The sequence below is a fragment of the Symphalangus syndactylus genome, chromosome 13 (assembly GCF_028878055.3).
Source record: "Symphalangus syndactylus isolate Jambi chromosome 13, NHGRI_mSymSyn1-v2.1_pri, whole genome shotgun sequence".
NCBI lineage: Eukaryota > Metazoa > Chordata > Mammalia > Primates > Hylobatidae > Symphalangus > Symphalangus syndactylus.
In genome coordinates, this window is record NC_072435.2 from 91,879,715 (window position 1) to 91,897,570 (window position 17,856).

Sequence of the window (17,856 nt, forward strand, 5' to 3'; positions counted from 1 at the left end):
TACATTTGGCACCTGAAGATCTGAATGACATTCTTTCTGTTTCAAGGAAATTAATAATTTTCACCAGTAATTCCCAAACCTCCAGCTCATAAATTGATTCCTGAGCTGAGACTAAAAATGGATTCGATGGGTCCATTTAATGGAGACAAGTCCTTGGAGGTCCCACCGTGTGTGAGATGTCCTGGGTCTGTGGGATTTGAATACTGTAGTGACTTCAGAGTTCAAGTATGTTATAGCATAAGACGGAAGGAGAAATAAACCTGGGCTTCTCATGCTGTCTAAACTCCCGTTTATATAGGATCTAGGCATGATGGCTAGCTTTTGTTATTACTATTGAATCTGTACTATGTGCTAGGTCCTGTGAAAGGCTTATGAGGTGGGCACTAGCATCATCATCGTTAACATTGATTGAATGAATGCCTACCGTCATCAAGTATGCTTGTAAGCACTTTCATTTATCATCTCATTTAATCTTCACACCCTCACTTTGAGAAAGGTGCTGTTATTATCTCTATCTTTTTTTTTTTTTTTTATTTGATACAGAGTCTTGCTCTGTCGCCCAGGCTGGAGTGCAGTGGCGTGGTCTTGGCTCACTGCAAGCTCCACCTCCCGAGTTCACGCCATTCTTCTGCCTCAGCCTCCCAAGTAGCTGGGACTACAGCGCCCGCCCCCACCCCCGGCTAATTTTTTGTATTTTTTGTATTTTTAGTAGAAACAGGGTTTCACCTTGTTAGCCAGGATGGTCTCGATCTCCTGACCTCGTGATCCACCCGCTTCGGCCTCCCAAAGTGCTGGGATTACAGGCGTGAGCCACTGCACCCGGCCATTACCTCTATCTTATATAATAGATAAGGAAGCTGAGGCTGGGAAAAGTTACTTTGCTCAGGGTCACACAACTAGTTAGAGATGTACTGAGACCAGGGGCAGTGTCACCCTGTACCGTTAGAGTAATGCATGTCTGTTGACTAAATGGAATCCCGTCATGACCCATTCTATTTTGGTTTATGTACTCAAATGGATAAGCTGCAGGGAAGGGGTTGATATTTTCTGATATAACCCTATCTTCCTAAAGACATCCTGAAAACCAAAACTAACCAGGGGCTCTTCCCTAGGTGAGAAACACCTAATTTAGTGCTGCAGCAGGTCACCAGCGTAAGCTTAGGGAATAGAGGGTGGTCAGACTTCTGAAACCTCTTTCCCTGAAGACATATGACCATTTTGCTTTTGTTTATGGAATAATTTAGTTTCTTCGGTGGCATTTAAAACTGTAATACAGTACTCAGCAAACATTAAAGAATACATCTAGAATCTGTTCATTCTAAGAAACGATTGATTTCTGTTTCATTTTACTATGAAACTGAAATAGCTGGACAACGTATGTGGCTTGAACTGTTACTGTCAAATTATTTCACATAACATTACATAAACTTTAAGTCCTAACTTTGAAATTGCTTGTTATTTTCTTTAAATGGTGTAAGCTGATATAAATGAGGCTGCAGCGCCATCCTGTGGCTGAGCTGATTAATAGTGTGTATGTTTCCTACTCAACACCTACCAACATGCTCTTACTGGGGCCATGTTTTGGATATGGATATTATTTGACTTTTCAAAGTTCTTTTTTTTTTTTTTTTCATGAAGAGAATAGTCCTGATGTATCCTATTAAATTTTTTAATTAATAGAAACAATTATTTGTAGCTTTTAAGGGTAAGAAAAAATGCTACAAATTGAGTCATATCTTGAAAATGGCTTTTCCTGTTTAAACTTGAAAGATAGTTTTTCATAACCCTAAGTGGTTTATGGTGAGCTTCTCCCCTTTGTCAAGGCTCCTCTGTGTACTGGAAAGAACACTGCACTTGGGAGTTCGAAGACCTCAGTTTCAGCCCCAGCTCTTTTGCTTAGAATGAGTTTAGCCTCATGGAGTCAAACTAAGTTACGTTTAAGATCCCTTCTGGCACAAAAAACTTTGATTTTCCATAAACAAATTAAATACAATGTGAACAGTTGTTAACTGAAGCTATTTTTATTTTGAAATGTGAAACTTCTAATACCAGGAGTCCTGAAGGATCTTAGAAAGATGTGAATTTAAAGGGGAAATTTAGGCATGGCTTAATCATATACCGCCCAACCCAAACCACAACAATCCAAATGCAAAAATCTGAAATAGAGATTGTTAGGGAGTAGCAAATGTGAGAAAAATTCGAGGGTTTTTGGTGATATGATTAATTTCATATCAGTTCACAAAGTTTACAACAATAACAATGACAGCAGCAACAAAAACAGCAATGAATCAACCTCAGTCTAATTTAGAAGAGGTACAGTGTCCACAGCCATGGACTGAGAGCGTTGACTGTACTGTGGTCTAGCCATACACCCTGAAAGGATGCTGGCAACCTGGGGTAAAGCCACAGAAGGCCAATCATGGTGGAGAAGGGCAGCGCAGTTCTGTGAGGGATGGACGTGCTTGGGGATATTTACCCTGGACGAGACAGCCGAGGGAGAGGGCAGGCTGCATTAAGTGTTTTTAGATTTCTGGATGGCTGTAATTTAGAAGTGAGTTTTGGATTGCTTTGTGCTGTTCTGGAAGGCATGATGAGGACCAATGCACTGGAGGTGTATCAAGGTGGATTTTATTTTAGATTATGGAAGTATTTTCCTAGCATGTCATGTACATTATCTCTTTCTCCATAACAGCACTATTGTGATGTGAAAAAATACCCATTTTACAGGTGAGAAAATTGAGGCCTAAAGAGGTAAAATGATCCAACCACTAGGTGGTGAAATTGGGACCGAAATCCGGGTTTATTTGATTCTAATCTTGGACCATTTCTACTAAGCATCGCAGGCCGCAGGCTGTAAGCCTTTTTCCTTTTCCTTACCTCCTATACCAGCTAATCTTCAGAATCATATACTGGTTCCAGGCCAACAAATAACAATTGTATCATTGGAGTTAATTCCTAGACTACTGTTGACATGATAAATGTTAATAAAAATGAGCGGAGAGGCTTATAATAAGATAAGACAGGCCGGGTGCAGTGACTCATGCCTGTAATTCCAGCACTTTGGGAGGCCGAGGTGGGTGGATCACTTGAGGTCAGGAGTTCAAGACCAGCTTTGTCAACATGGTAAAACCCCCTCTCTACTAAAATAGAAAAATTAGCCAGGTGTGGTGGTGCACACCTGTAGTTCCAGTTACTTAGGAGGCTGAGGCATGAGAATCAATTGATTGTGCAGGGGGTGGAGGTTGCAGTAAGCCGCGATTGTGCCATTGCACTCCAGTGTGGGTGATAGAGCAAGACTCTGTCTAAAAACAAACAAACAAACAAACAAAAAAGACATTTTAGAATGTCTTCCAAAATAGCTTGAGATTTTGAGTTTTTAAATTATCTTTTACTTTTTAAATGCTTGTTTCTTTTTGACACGTTATTTATGGTATTTTTGGTTTAAGTAATCAGCAACTTGTGCTCACAACTTAGAATTTGATTATATTTAATACAGTTATCATTATTAACTTAAAATGAAAACAAATCCAATGGTGCCCTTTATTTTGCAGGCCTTAGAGTATCTCCTGTGGGCCAGCATGTGTATGGAGTCCTTGGTCCCGCTCCTGTCCCTCAGGTACTTGACATGGCGCACTACTCTCTACACAGCTGTTTGCCAGTGCTGCTACGACTGCCATGCCGGGATTCACGGAGAGGTATGCTGCTTTTTAACTCTGAGGAGTCGAATTTTTTTTTTGAGATGGAATCTGGCCTTGTTGCCCAGGCTGGAGTGCAGTGACGTGATCTCGGCTCACTGCAATGTCCACCTCCCAGGTTCAAGCGATTCTCCTGCCTTAGCCTCCTGAGTAGCTGGGATTACAGGCATGCGCCACCCATGCCCGGCTAATTTTTGTATTTTTAGTAGAGACAGGGTTTTGCTGTGTTGACCAGGCTGATTTCGAACTCCTGACCTCAGGTGATCTGCCTGCTTTGGCTTCTCAAAATGCTAGGATTACAGGCGTGAGCCACCATGCCCAGGCCCAATATTTTAAAATAGAGCGTATTCAGCATTTTCTTCCTTAGATGCCTGCAAGGTGAAAAACAAAACCCAACTAAAGAATTGAAATGAAGCAAAGACAAAAGTTCAAGGCTTTATTTGCACAAATTTGCTTGGCTTTTCCATTCTTTTTCTCTCTCGCCCTCCTTTCTGCTCTCTCCTTTATTCTCTATTCACTTTCACCTTCTTTGCTCCATTTCTGAGTAAGATTTTTGGAATTTTTAAAATTAAGATTTTTATTCTTAAATGACAAATAATAATTGTATATACTTATGAGGTACAACGTGATGTTTTGTTGAATGTATACACTGTGGAATGATTAAGCTAATTAACATATTCATCTTCTCACATACCTTTTTCTTGTAGTGAGAACACTTAAAATCTATTTATTAGCAATTTTGAAATATGCAATATGTTATTGTTAACTATGATCACCATGCTGTGCAATAGATCTCAAAAACTTCTATCTGTTGTCTTTCCATCCTCACTTTGCTCTTGAATACAAGCCACCTTCCCTCCTCGTTTAGTTTTGTGTTCCTTATCACTTAGTATATACACTCTTGTCTTGCTTTTCTCTGCTAACCACCATTTAATACACTTTGTTTTTCTTTTGTTTTCTGTCTTTATTTTTTTAAGACAGAGTCTTGCTCTGTTGCCCAGGCTGGAGTGCAGTGGTCTGATCATGGCTCACTGCAGTCTTAGTCTCTGGAGTAGCTGGGACTGCAGACGCACACCACTATCCCAAGCTAATTGAATACACCTTCTAATGACCATTTAATACTCTCTATTTTTTGTTTTTCCTTCTTTCATCTCATCTTGATTGAGTACTTGAAATATAACTTAACTTCAGGCTTGGCATGGTGGCTCATGCCTGTAATCCCAGCACTTTGGGAGGCTAAGGTGGGTGGATCAGCTGAGGTCAGAGTTCGAGACCAGCTTGGCCAACATGGCAAAACCCTGTCTCTACTAAAAATACAAAAATTAGTCAGGCATGGTGGTGTGCACCTGTAGTCCCAGCTACTCGGGAGGCTGAGGCTGCAGTAAGCTGAGATTGCACCATTGCACTCCAGCCTGGGCAACAAGAGTGAAACTCCGTCTCAAAAAAATTTATATATATATAAAATTTCTATATATATAAAAAATGTGTATATAAAATTTATATATAAATTATATATATAATATATATATTATATATAAATTATATATAATATATATATTATATATATTATATATAATTTATAGATAATATATATAAATTATATATAATATATATATTATATATAATTTATATATAATATCTATAAATTATATATAATATATATATTATCTATAAATTATATATAATATCTATAAATTATATATAATATATATATTATATATAAATTATATATAATATATATAAATTATATATATATAACTCCAGAGCTTCTATTGGCCTGTAGAGTGCCCCGTGTCAATTTGAAAAAGGCATCTTCTCTACATTACGTGATACCTGGCTTGGTCAGTGGATGGGGCCTTGGTGAGAATGAGAAATAGGCACCCCTTCCTTTGGGCCAACATGTTCCTGCACAAGGGTGCATGGTTTGGTATGTGGGGCGTAAGCTAGATTTCTGCTGTAGTCAACCTCTTTGGCTGGAAGTCTTGTGTAGGACTGCCTTCATGGCTGTGCACATGCCTGTTCATATCTTATTAACTACCATAAATAAATCATCTGGCCAATTCACAGTTCCATTTAGTTTTTCCTGCCTGAACTAATTCTGAAGGGTTGGATGCTGGTGGCACATAGGCAGAAGAACAGCCTAATTTAACCTTCATGGGTTACTTGTGTAGCTCAAGATACATTCCAGAAAGACAACTCATATATATATATATATATATATATGTATATATATGGCTAACTTCAGTGTACCAGTGGTGGCATATTTTGTTCTATAGCTATTAAGATTATTAGGGAATGGAACTTGTATAGCGTTTTGGCCGTTTGATCCCTATTGGGATTTTTCTTTGTTGGAAAATGTAACCCTTCATATATGTTAATATTGTGGTTGGTCTAGAAGCATCTTCATTAAAAATTATAAATGATGAATGAAATATTTCAAAGAGATGGTGAAATAAGGGACAGGAACTCTTGTTATTGAGTTCTTAATAACTCCATTGAACTCATTTGTTATCTCTAGAGGATTATAGTAATGGTGATATGATTAAATAAGAAAGCCTCCCTTCTTCCTTCCTTCAGATATTTATTAAATACAGTGTGCTGCGTATTGGAGACACAAAAATGAGTAAGATCCTTTCGGGAAGTCGCAATTTGGTAGTCAATGTGAACATTTAGGTAGATAATACAGCACGTCAAGATAGGAAGGTTAGGATTTGAGAAGAGCAACTGAGGACGTGTGTGTGTGTGTGTGTGTGTGTGTGTTTGTGTGCACGCACATGAGGACATGCAATGCCAAATGCTGAGAAGTGATAATCTGTATGGAGCTACTGTTTAAGTGATAGTTCAGCTTTCCTTTTTAAAATTTCATAATTCCTGAAGTTACCTTATCTCACAGTTTATTAGAGAGTTTAGTGGTTCTTAAAGAAAATGATAGACTGGATAAAAGGAGTCAGCATTAACCTAGAGCTTAATTCACAGATTAAATCAAATGCTTAGGAGAACAAAACATTGTCTTTATACATTTTAATCACTATATTCTGATTTATGAATTAAATTTATTTTAATCGCATGTAGGCATTTGCTCGGCGTGCTTTGGCTAAAATTGATGAGTTAAGGCAACTGGAATTAATGAGTTCCTCAAAATCCCAGGAAGAATCTCGAAGATATTTTAGAGAGGCCACAGTGAAGGTATAAAAATTTCATGAAATAAAAGAAATTTACCACACTCTACAGCTGATTAAATACTTAATATTAGTAGTTGGGAAGTGTATCTCATTGTTATTTCATGTGTAATTCTGCTTTTTGAGGCAGATGGCAGTGATGATCTTCAAAAGAGGAGTCTTTGAATCTAGAAGAAAAAACAAAGCTGTCTTTAGACCCAAGATAAGAATTAACCTAAGGGAAGTACAAACTGTAAGTCTAAACATGTCTTTTCTCTTTAAGACTCTTTTTGCAGTATATTTGTATTATGCTCCTATATCTTTCAAGCCTAGTCACTCATTATTAAATTCTGCCCCCAGTTCTCTGCCCTAGTGGGTAAATAGAGAGAAGAATGTTTTTCTAGTTTGCACGTAGCCTCACTTCATCTCTTTCTCAAAGCTTTTGTGTTTTAGCACAATCCCAGTTTTGCAACCTTAAAGGACAAGAGGCTGAAGAGGAGCCTGTGAAAGATTTCAATGAACTGGCTCTTGCAAATGAATAGGCCTCTGAGTGATTCTGCGCTTGCCTTTGTCTCTGACCGCTGAGGGTTAGCTGAGCAGGCGAGCAGGCTTTGAGGCTGTGGAGAAGATGGAGGCACATTTTCTCATCAGCCTTAGGTTTCACCCTTGGGAATGTTCAGGAGCTAGGTTATCCAGTAGCAACAAACAACACCGGTACCTCAGGTGGCTTAAAACAACAATTTATTGCCTACTGGAGTCATATGTTATTTTAGTTATCAGGGGCTCTGCCTTACAAAAGCTGCTCCGGGCCAGGATGAAGAGCAGCCTTCATTTCAAACATTGCTGGTCATTTGGCCAGAGGGGATTAAAGAGAGCTCTAGGGGACCTTGCATGGGCGTTGATGCTCAACATGGAAGTGACATGAGTCTGTTCTTCTCACATGTCATAACCAGTCACACAGCCCCTCCCAACCACAATCGTTATTTGGCAAACAGTAGTAAAGATGATCACAGGGCAGGGAGTAGGCAAAGTTACACCTGTGGGGCCCTCGGCCCTTTTTCTTCCCCTTGTCTTTTTCTTCTTCTTCTTCCCTTTGCCTTCCTGACTCTTAATATCCCCCAGGGCCCAGTTCTATATCGTTTTGAAGCTCTCCCTGACTGTTCTAGATGGATATACACCCTCTTCTGCGAGCTTCCGTGTAGAGATTGAAAATGAATCTGGGGGGAAGGAGATGAGCAGTTTCTTACAGAAGAGGTGTATCAAATCTCAGAACCTGGAAAGGATTTGGGAAATCATCTGGTTCAGTCCTTTTATATTACAGTTAGGAAAATAAAGCCTGCAGTATTTAAATGACTGGCTCAAGGTCACAAAGGCAGCCGCTGGCAGAACCAGAACCAGAACCAGCACCTCTAAGTCCAGTGCTTGGCCTCTACTCCAATCACTGCTACTCTCTTTCCTCATTTCTTCTTAACACATTTAGGAGTAATCCTTCTTCTTTCTTTTAAATGAATTACTATATTTAAATACAAAAAGTTTTTGGACATGGTACCTTTCCATTGCTACTTAGTGACAATATTGACTACTGAGCCCACAGGTACATTTTATACATCCCTTTTAAGCTATATCCCTTACTAACCAACAGTGTATTAATTGGCGAGTATATTAATTAAATTATAGGCAATTCCTTGGATAAGCTTTTAAGCTACTTGCATCTGGTATTAAGTAGTGGTGCTATAGTCTTTGTAAAAGGGCAGGGAACAATTTTTTTTTTCTCCCCAGCATTTTTTTCTCTGAGCAACCAAATTTAAATATCCAAAGTTGCAAGACTGTTGTTACTTAGAATATTGTTAGGACTTAACAGTTATCCTGGTAGCAAAACTAAATACATTTTCAAAGAAAAATGTTTAAAATTCCAGATAAAATTACATTAAAAACTAATTTATATCTGATTTCCCTTAAGATAATTGTTGAATGAAAAGTTCTGGTGATTTTTTTTTTTAAGAAAAAATTGTTTAGTGAGTAGTTGTTTCAGAGACTAGTCAACACATCCTTTTTATAACGTCATCCTATGTTACCTTGGCATATTTTGCAGGATGTCCTGTTTTCTGTGTATGAAATAATTTTATTATGTTTCTACTAAATAAATTAATTTTAATAGGCATTGAATATATTTTCTAAAACATTTCTGGGTTTATATGTAAGTTGTTAACTCACAGTAAATCATTTTGACTCTCAAAAGATTCTTTTAAAGCACTACTAATTCAGACTCCTAATGATTGATTAGTTAGTGATTTATTCAATAAATATTTTTAAGTACCTGCTATTGAAGAAAATAGATGAGGATTACATTCTAGTGGAGAATTATATCATAAATAAATAAATAATTATAGCTTATGATAAATATTAAGAAATAAATAATGATAATGGTGAGGATGAAATAAGTTACATGTAAAGTCCTTAGAATGTTGCTGGCAGGTAGGAAGTAGGTCCTCAGTAAATATTAGCTATCATTGTTTTTTTTTATTAATTCAACAACCATGTATTGAGTGTCTACTGTGGTTTCAAGTATAGTGGAATATAGAAATACTAAATTGCAGCCCTGGCTTTTTGAAGGGCCTTGGGTTAATGGGCAGAATTTGGCTACACAGGGAAAATAGAGAAAAACATTTCAAGTGAAGGATCAGAGCATGGTCATAGCTTAGAAGCCAGAGTAGGCAAAACTTGCGGGGGGTCGGTGATAAATAGAGCTTGACTAGGAATAGGCACGTGATATTGGGAAATTAACATAATACATCTCCTAGAGTAGATGTCATGGAGACTGTAGTATTTAAAGATGGAACCAGACTGTACAGTTGTGCCATTCAGATTTTCATTCATCCTGACATTTTAAATAAGATGATATATCCTATGCAGTATATGTGTCATAATTTGTCTAATATTTTATCGTTATTATTTTAGTTCTTTCAAAATTTTTTTTGCTATTATAACTATTGACATCATCCACATCTTCAGACGTGCTTATTTTTTTTCTTTCTTTTATTTTCTGTGGATAAAATTCCAGGTGTAGGATTACGGAATCGAAGGACATAAACACTTTATTTCCCTTGATATATATTGCCAACTTGGCTTCCAAAATCAGTATTCCTATTTTCAAGGTGACAACTTGCAAGTACCAATTTTATCACAAGCTGTTATTATTTTGATATTATTATTTGTTTAAATTTTTTTTTTGTTAATTCAGTTTTCATAAGATGGCTTGCCATTTTAAATTTGTTTCTTTGAGCCAACTTTTCTTTCATTGTGTGAATTATTTTTCACAGTCTTTGACCATTTATCTACTAGGGATTTTAATTTTTAAAATATACTTGAATGAGCTCATTATTTTTATAAATATTATTATTTTGCTTTTCATACTTGACAATCCATTGTTTTCCTTATTGCTTCAGCTTTAATTCTTTTTTATAGACCTTTTAAATATTTATAATTCAAAATCTTTTACTTAATATTTTATTTACAGCTCTGATGAATATTCCATTCTTTTTGCTAGTTTTTCTATGATGTTTTTATAAATAATTTTATTCTTTTATTCATTTGGGTTTTACCATTTCATTTTGAATACTTCTAATTATTATAAAGTTAATTATGCTGTTTCAATATGTATTTTTAAAAGCTCTGTTTTAACCTAAATAAAAATCTTAGGAAAAACTCTTACCTCTGTAAGAAAAGAGAAGGCAGGGCATGAAGTTCAAGTTTTGTGGAAGTTTTTTTGAGATGGAGTCTCACTCTGTCACCTAGGCTGGAGTGCAGTGGCATGATCTTGGCTCACTGCAACCTCTGCCTCCTGGGTTCAGGCGATTCTTCTGCCTCAGCCTCCCAAGTAGCTAGGACTACAGGCGCGTGCCACCATGCCTGGCTAATTTTTGTATTTTTAGTAGAGACGAGGTTTCACCATATTGGCCAGGCTGGTCTCGAATTCCTGACCTTGTGATCCACCCAGCCTCCCAAAGTGCTGGGATTACAGGCGTGAGCCACCTCGCCCACCCCCTTGTTGGAATTTTTAACATATCAGTTGATCTATGGTTTGAAAAGGTACACAAGCTTATGAGTAGGGGAGCTAGTGCTTGAGGGAAAGTGGTTCAAGGCAACTTTATCGCTGCTTTTGTTTTTCTGTCTTTCTGACTTTGCCCTAAGAAGAGAAATAAAAACAAGGGAATTATGAGAAAATCTTCCAGCTGGATGAGGATTCTAGAAAAGCCAACTAGAACTGCAGTTCTTATTTACTGGCAAACTAAATGCAGAGAACAGGTCATTTGATGGAGAGAAGAATGAAGTGTGGCAGGAAGCATGTGCAGGAAGTGCAGTCATTTTGGGCCAGTACAAAGCAGAATGACTGGGAACCCACAGCAGGTTCTAAACGGTCACTAGCCTGTTAGCATAAAGCTGATCAATTCTTTTAGGGTTAATTACCACAAACCTTGTTATTTATACTACTAAATATGTTTCATATTTTGGCTTGAAGACCTTCTGCATGAGAATATCCTGTGGTGCTTATTAAAAGTGTCCTAAACACTTATTAAAAGTGTCCAGACACACAAAATCTCTGGAAATTTGGTCTTGAATCTACAAAGCACCCCTGAGTGATTCTTAGGTAACCAAAGTTTGAATATCAGTTCCAAAGGCTATAATGAAGATACTATAAAGCATATGGAGATTTATGCTTGCTTAATAAGCAAACCATAATAAACAACCTTTTAATGCTGCCTTGGAAACACAAGCATATGAAGAAACAATAAAGTCTTTGATGTAATGGCAGCATGGTATCTCTAATGAAATCTGGAGTGACATCTCAAAAATTGAAAACCATAAAAGCAGTTATCTAATTATTAGACCAACTGCTCTCTGTTTTAGCACTGATTAAACATGCCTTACTTTTCTTTGCCTTCTAACAGGCTTTTTTTTTTTTTTTCCTGAGACAGGGTCTCACTCTGTCACCTGGGCTGGAGTGCAGTGGCATGACCTTAGCTTGCTGCAGCCTCTACCTCCCTGGGCTCAGGTGATCCTCCCACCTCAGCCTCCCAAGTAGCTGGGACTACAAGCACATTCCAACATGCCTGGCCAATTTTGAAATTTTTTTTGTTGAAATGGGAGTCTCACTGTGTTGCCCAGGTGGTCTTGAACTCCTTGGGTCAAGCAATCCTCCTGCCTTGGCCTCCCAAAGTGTTGGGATTATAGGCATGAGCCACTGCACCCACAATATAATAGCTTTAACAAATGGACTGAACTTTTTTTTTCTCAATTTCAGTTATCATGGCCACGTACTGTCACAGAGCGGCTACTGGATGAGATGTTTGATAGCACTGCATCCCGGTTTCTGGCTGTCTTGGAAGCTCTTTCTGATTCAAATAGGCGAATACTGCAAACTGGACCCCTTGTTACAGATGAAGTGGAGATTCATGATGTTGTCTCAGAATTGTTTATGGCAGGAAAAGAACTTTTGATAAGTAAATAAGATGTTAAGATATTGTTTTATGATAGAATGATACACATGAGTAACAAAAATTTTAGCATGGTAGTCCATACATAGGAAACTGATAAAATTTATATATATATTTTTTTGGTTTGGCTGTTTGTTTGTTTTTGAGATAAGGTCTCTCTTTGTCACCCAGACTGGAGTGCAGTGGTGTGATCATGGCTCACATTGCAGCGTCAACTTCCTGGGCTCGAGTGATCCTCCCTTCTTAGCCTCACAAGTAGCTAGGACTACAGGTGCAGGCCACCACACCTGGCTAATTTTTGTATTTTTTGTAGAGACAGGGGGGGGTCTCACCGTGTTTCCCAGTCTGGTCTCGAACTCCTGGGCACAAGCAATCCACCCATCTGAGCCTCCTAAAGTGCTGGAATTACAGGTGTGAGCCACTGTGCCCAGCTGATACAATTTATATTGATCTTGAAATCAGCAACCTTGCTAAGGTCAATTGACATTTCAAATAATGTATTAGTAGATTTTGGGGGGACTTGTTTTGTATATACAATCATCTATGAATGACTTATTTCTGTCCAATCCTTAATCTTTTAATTTCTCTTTTCTTGCATTTCTTGATGGTTGCACTGGCTAGGATCTCCAATAACACATGGGAAGAAGTGGTGATAGCAGACTCCCTGGTCTCATTTTTTTCCTCAATTGGAAAGCTTTCAACATTTTGCCATTATTTGAGTTATCTACTGAATAATTTTTATAGATACCCTTTTGCAGATCACAGATGTTTCTTTTATTCCTGGTTTGCTAAGTGTTTTTTTTTTTTTAATCTTGAATAGTTTAATTTTAGCAAAAGCTTTCTCTGAATTTATTGAGATTTACTGAGTCGATCAAATGGCTTTCTCATTTATTTCTATTAATATGGTCGATTATATGGATTGCTTATTTCTGCTTCTCTGTTGATGGGAGAGACTTTTCTGTCTTGTATTGTTATTTTTAGGTTTTGCTCACAAGGTCATATTAGCCTCATAAAATGAGTTTAGAAGTATGCCCTCTTTCTCCATTATCTGTAAATGTTTGTGTCATATTGGTGTTATTTCTTCCTACATGTTTAGTTGAATTTTCTGGTGCAGCCATCTGTACCTGGAATTTTTTGTATGGGAATCTTTTAAACGATGAATTCAATTTCCTTCATAGATACAAAATTTTTCAGATTTTCTTTTAAGTATTGGTCAGTTTGCCTTCTCTCTTATTTCATCAATTTCACCAGAGGTCCACCAATTTCATTAGTCTTTGCAAAGAAACAATATTTGACCTTGTTGATCTTCCTTATTGTATGTCCGTTTTCCATATTATTGATTTTTGCTCTTCATTACTTCCTTTATTATACTTTCTTGGGTTTGCTTTACTGATTTAAAAAACTTACTGACTTGGAAGCTTAGATCATTGATTTTTAGGATTTGTTATTATTTACATTAAATGCATATTAAGACATTTATTCTAAATTCAGCTTTAGCTATGTATCTGAAGTTTTGATATATCGTATCTTTATTACTATTGGAGTAAGAATATTTTCTAATACGCAATATGATTTATTCTTTGATATATGGGTTCTGAACCAAAATATGGGAGATTTTCTAATTATCTTTTGGTTACTGATTTCTATGTTAATTATACTATGGTCAGAGAGCACATTATGTATTATTTGGAACTACGAACATTTGTTAAGATAGGCTTTATGGCCTAGCAAATGACCAGCTTTGGTAAATAGTCTATGTGTACTTGAAAGACTATGTATTTTTTGTTGTTGTTGGATGCATTGCTTTATATATATGTTGATTAAGTTAAGCTAGTAAATCATGTGGTTAGATCTTCTCTATCCCTACTGATAGTTTTTGTCTTTTTATTTTGTGAATTACTCAGAGAGATATGTTAAACATCTGCTATGCATTTCTGTTGGTGTGGAATTGCAAGAGCATGGGATATTCCTATGTTGCTTCATTGGATACTGTTTTACAAAGTGGTTTTTTTTTAGTTTGCACACCCATCAGCATTTTATCAGGGTTCCATTACTCCAAATTCTCTCTGACACTTAGTATTATCTGTCTTTCTCATTTTGTCCATTTTGGTGTGAATTCAGTGGTGTTGCAGTATAGACTTAAATTTCTCTGATGACTAATAAAGTTAAACATCTTTTCATACACTTTTTTCACTGTTGGATATCCTATTTTGTAAGGTGCCTATTTTAACCTTTTGCCCTTTTTTCTGCCGATTCATAGGAATTCTTTATATATTCTGGATATATATATATCCGGATATATATATATATATATATATATCCGGATATATATATATATATATATATATATCCGGATATATATATATATATATATATATACACATGTATTATTGAATACATGTATTGCAAATATCATTTCTTACTTGATGGCTTGCCTTTTCATTCTCTTAATGATATCCACTCGGAACAGAAATTCTTAATTTTAATGTCTAATTTATCAATATATCCTATATAGTTGATCCTTTGTGTGTCATGGTTAAGAAGTCTCAGCTACCCCAATGTCGTAAATATATTCTCGTATGTTTTCTTCCATAAGTTTTATTGTTTCTTCCATAACTTTATGAGGTCTATATTTAGAAATTAGATCTTTTTTGTTTATACGAAGTAGAGATCAAGATTTATGTACTTCTATATGTATATTCAGTGGACACAGCACCATTTATTGAAGATAACTTCCTTTCGTTGGCTGCAGTATCCCTTAGTCATAAATTAGATGGCCGTATGTGTGTTGTCTGTTTTTTCACTCAGCATAATTCTCTTGAGATGTATCCAGGTTGTGTGTATTAATAGTTCACTTGGCGGGGCACCGTGGCTCATGCCTGTAACCCCAGCTCTTTGGGAGGCCAAGACAAGCTGATCCCTTGAGCCCAGGAGTTCGAGACCAGCCTGGCTAACATGGCAAAACTCTGTCTCTACTAAAAATACAACAATTAGCCAGGCGTCATGGCATGTGCCTGTAGTCCCAGCTACTTGGGAGGCTGAGGCAAGAGAATCATTTGAATCCAGGAGTCAGAGGTTGCAGTGAATGGAGATCACACCACCACCACTGCGCTCCAGCCTGGGTGACAGAACAAGACTCTGTCTCAAAAAAAGAAATAAATTTTCACTTGTTACTGCTGAGTATTGTTTTATGGTATGGATACACCACAGTTTGTTTAACCACTTACCCTTTGAAGGACGTTTGAATTATTTCCAGTTTTTGCCTACTAGAAATAAAGCTGCTATGAACAGTTGAGTACAAGTTTTTCTGTGAAAGTAAGTTTTCATTTCTCTGGAATAAAATGCTCAACAGTGCAATTGCTGGATCTGATATATGATAAGTTTGTATTTAGTTTTGTGAGAAACTATCATACTATTCTCCAGGGTGACTCTACTATATTTCCACCAACAATGTGTGAATGATCCAGTTTCTGGTCATCCTTGACAGAATTTGGTGTATCATTACTTTTTTATTTTAGCCATTCTGATAGGTATGTGGTAATATCCCACTGTGACTTTGATTTGCATTTCCCTAGTGGCTAAAGATGTTAAACAGTTTTTCACGTGTTTATTTGCCATCTATATACTCTCTTTTTCTCTAGTGTCTTTTGTTCACTTTCTGATTGGATTGTTAATTATTTCTCTTGAGTTTTGAGAGCTGTTTTTATGTTCTGAATACAAGTCCTGGTCATTGCTTTTTAAGACAGAAAATACCTTTATTAAGATTTTTTTCTCATCATTACTTCCCATTTTTCTTTGCTTCTTTCTAAATTCATTTCTTTTTGCTGAAATACAAACTAAGAATTTTGAAGTAGTTTGGCTGGATATAATAGTTTATTTACAAGTTTCTTTAAGATTTTGATGTTCTTTATAATCTTGTATATATAGTGTTTCTGTTGAGAAGTCTAATGTCAGTTTAAATCTTGTTGTTTTATAGATGTATCTTTTAGAATTTTCTCTTTCTTATGACATTCTTACATTTTATTCTACTGGATTTGGGGTGGGTTTAGTAATGCAGCAGATATTTTGAGGTCTTATATCTTTCTTTCATTTTTTCATGTTACTTTTAAATTTCTTTACTTATATTCATTATTTAAAAAAAAATCCTTCAAGGCATTGAAGATGTCATTAGACAGATGTTAACAGGATAGATGTTCATCCTCCATGTCTTATTTATTTTATTCTTTTCATGTCTTTATTCTGTTGCATTCTGGGAAGCTTCCTCTATCTGATTTTTCAGGTCACGAATTTGATCTTTGATTCTCTCTGTTCTACTCTTCTGTTTACCTAATTTAATTATTTGTTTCAACAATGATATACTTTTTTGTTATTTTTGTTGTTTGTTTGCTTGTTTGAGACAGTCTCACTCTGTTGCCTGGGCTGGAGTGCTGTGGCACGATCTCAGCTCACTGCAGCCTCTGCCTCCCAGGTTCAAACGATTCTCCTGCCTCAGCCTCCCGAGTAGTTGGGACTACAGGTGTGCACCATCACGCTGGGCCAATTTTTTGTATTTTTAGTAGAGATGGGGTTCCACCATGTTGGCCAGGCTGGTCCCAAACTCCTGACCTCAGGTGATCTGCCTGCCTTGGCCTCCCAAGGTGCTGGGATTACAGGCGTGAGCCATCACACCCAGCCATCAATGATGATATACTTTATACCTTGAATCCACTTGGTTCTTTTTTCACAGCAGTTGTTCTTGCCTCATGTTTCTAATATCCTCTTTTATTTTTCTGAGAGAAAACTTTCCCTTAAATTCTTGTTTGTGCTTTTCCATTTTCCTGCTTCTTGTGGTAAAGGATGCTTCATTTGTGGTTTTTCTTTCAAGGTGTTTTTGCTTTTAATTTTCTTTTCCCATGAGCTTTCCTTCTTGGAACAATTAGTTGACTTGGCCTCAGTGTCCACCTGAGAGGAGGGAGAAAGGCCTAGAGTTAGCTCCTATGCCTTTAGGTGAGTTTAGTGTGTGTGTGTGTGTGCACATGTGGGTACACGTGTGTGTGGATGCCCATCTGAATGCAGGGAACTTCTGGTGCCATGGTTTGGGCTCTTCTCTTCCCAAGAAAAATACAAGTTTTAGATAAGAATTTCCTTGACTTTCTTCACCCAAACCCCCAAATTTACCCTCATGCTTATCGATCCTTTTCCACTATCTCTCATTTAAATGGAGGGGAGGGGATGTTTCTCTTTGTGTCTTTAAGCCTGATCCCTCCAAGTGTCCAAGTGGTCCCATTATACCGTGTCCTTTTTCTTTTTTGAGACAGGATCTCACTCTGTCACCCAGGCTGGAGTGCAATGGTGCGATCATTCTTCACTGTAACCTGGACCTCCTGGGCCCTAGTGATCCTCCTACCTGAGCCTCCTGAGTAGCTGTGAATACAGGCATGTGCCACCATACCTGGCTAATTTTTGTATTTTTTGTAGAGTCGGGGTTACTCCATGTTGCCCAGGCTGGTCTCGAACTCCTGGGCTCAA

At 37.1% G+C, this 17,856-nt stretch overlaps 1 protein-coding gene across 2 annotated transcripts in view; it reads left to right on the plus strand.

The window, feature by feature from the left end:
* The window catches only part of CFAP54 (cilia and flagella associated protein 54), a 386,261-nt gene that overhangs the window by 25,876 nt on the left and 342,529 nt on the right, over positions 1-17,856 (plus strand). For both annotated transcript variants that reach the window (XM_055237476.1, XM_055237478.1), the window contains exons 6-9: positions 3,552-3,695; positions 6,768-6,881; positions 7,005-7,106; positions 12,156-12,354. In XM_055237476.1, coding sequence (XP_055093451.1) covers positions 3,552-3,695; positions 6,768-6,881; positions 7,005-7,106; positions 12,156-12,354 — 559 coding nt within the window. The remainder of the gene's footprint in view (positions 1-3,551; positions 3,696-6,767; positions 6,882-7,004; positions 7,107-12,155; positions 12,355-17,856) is intronic.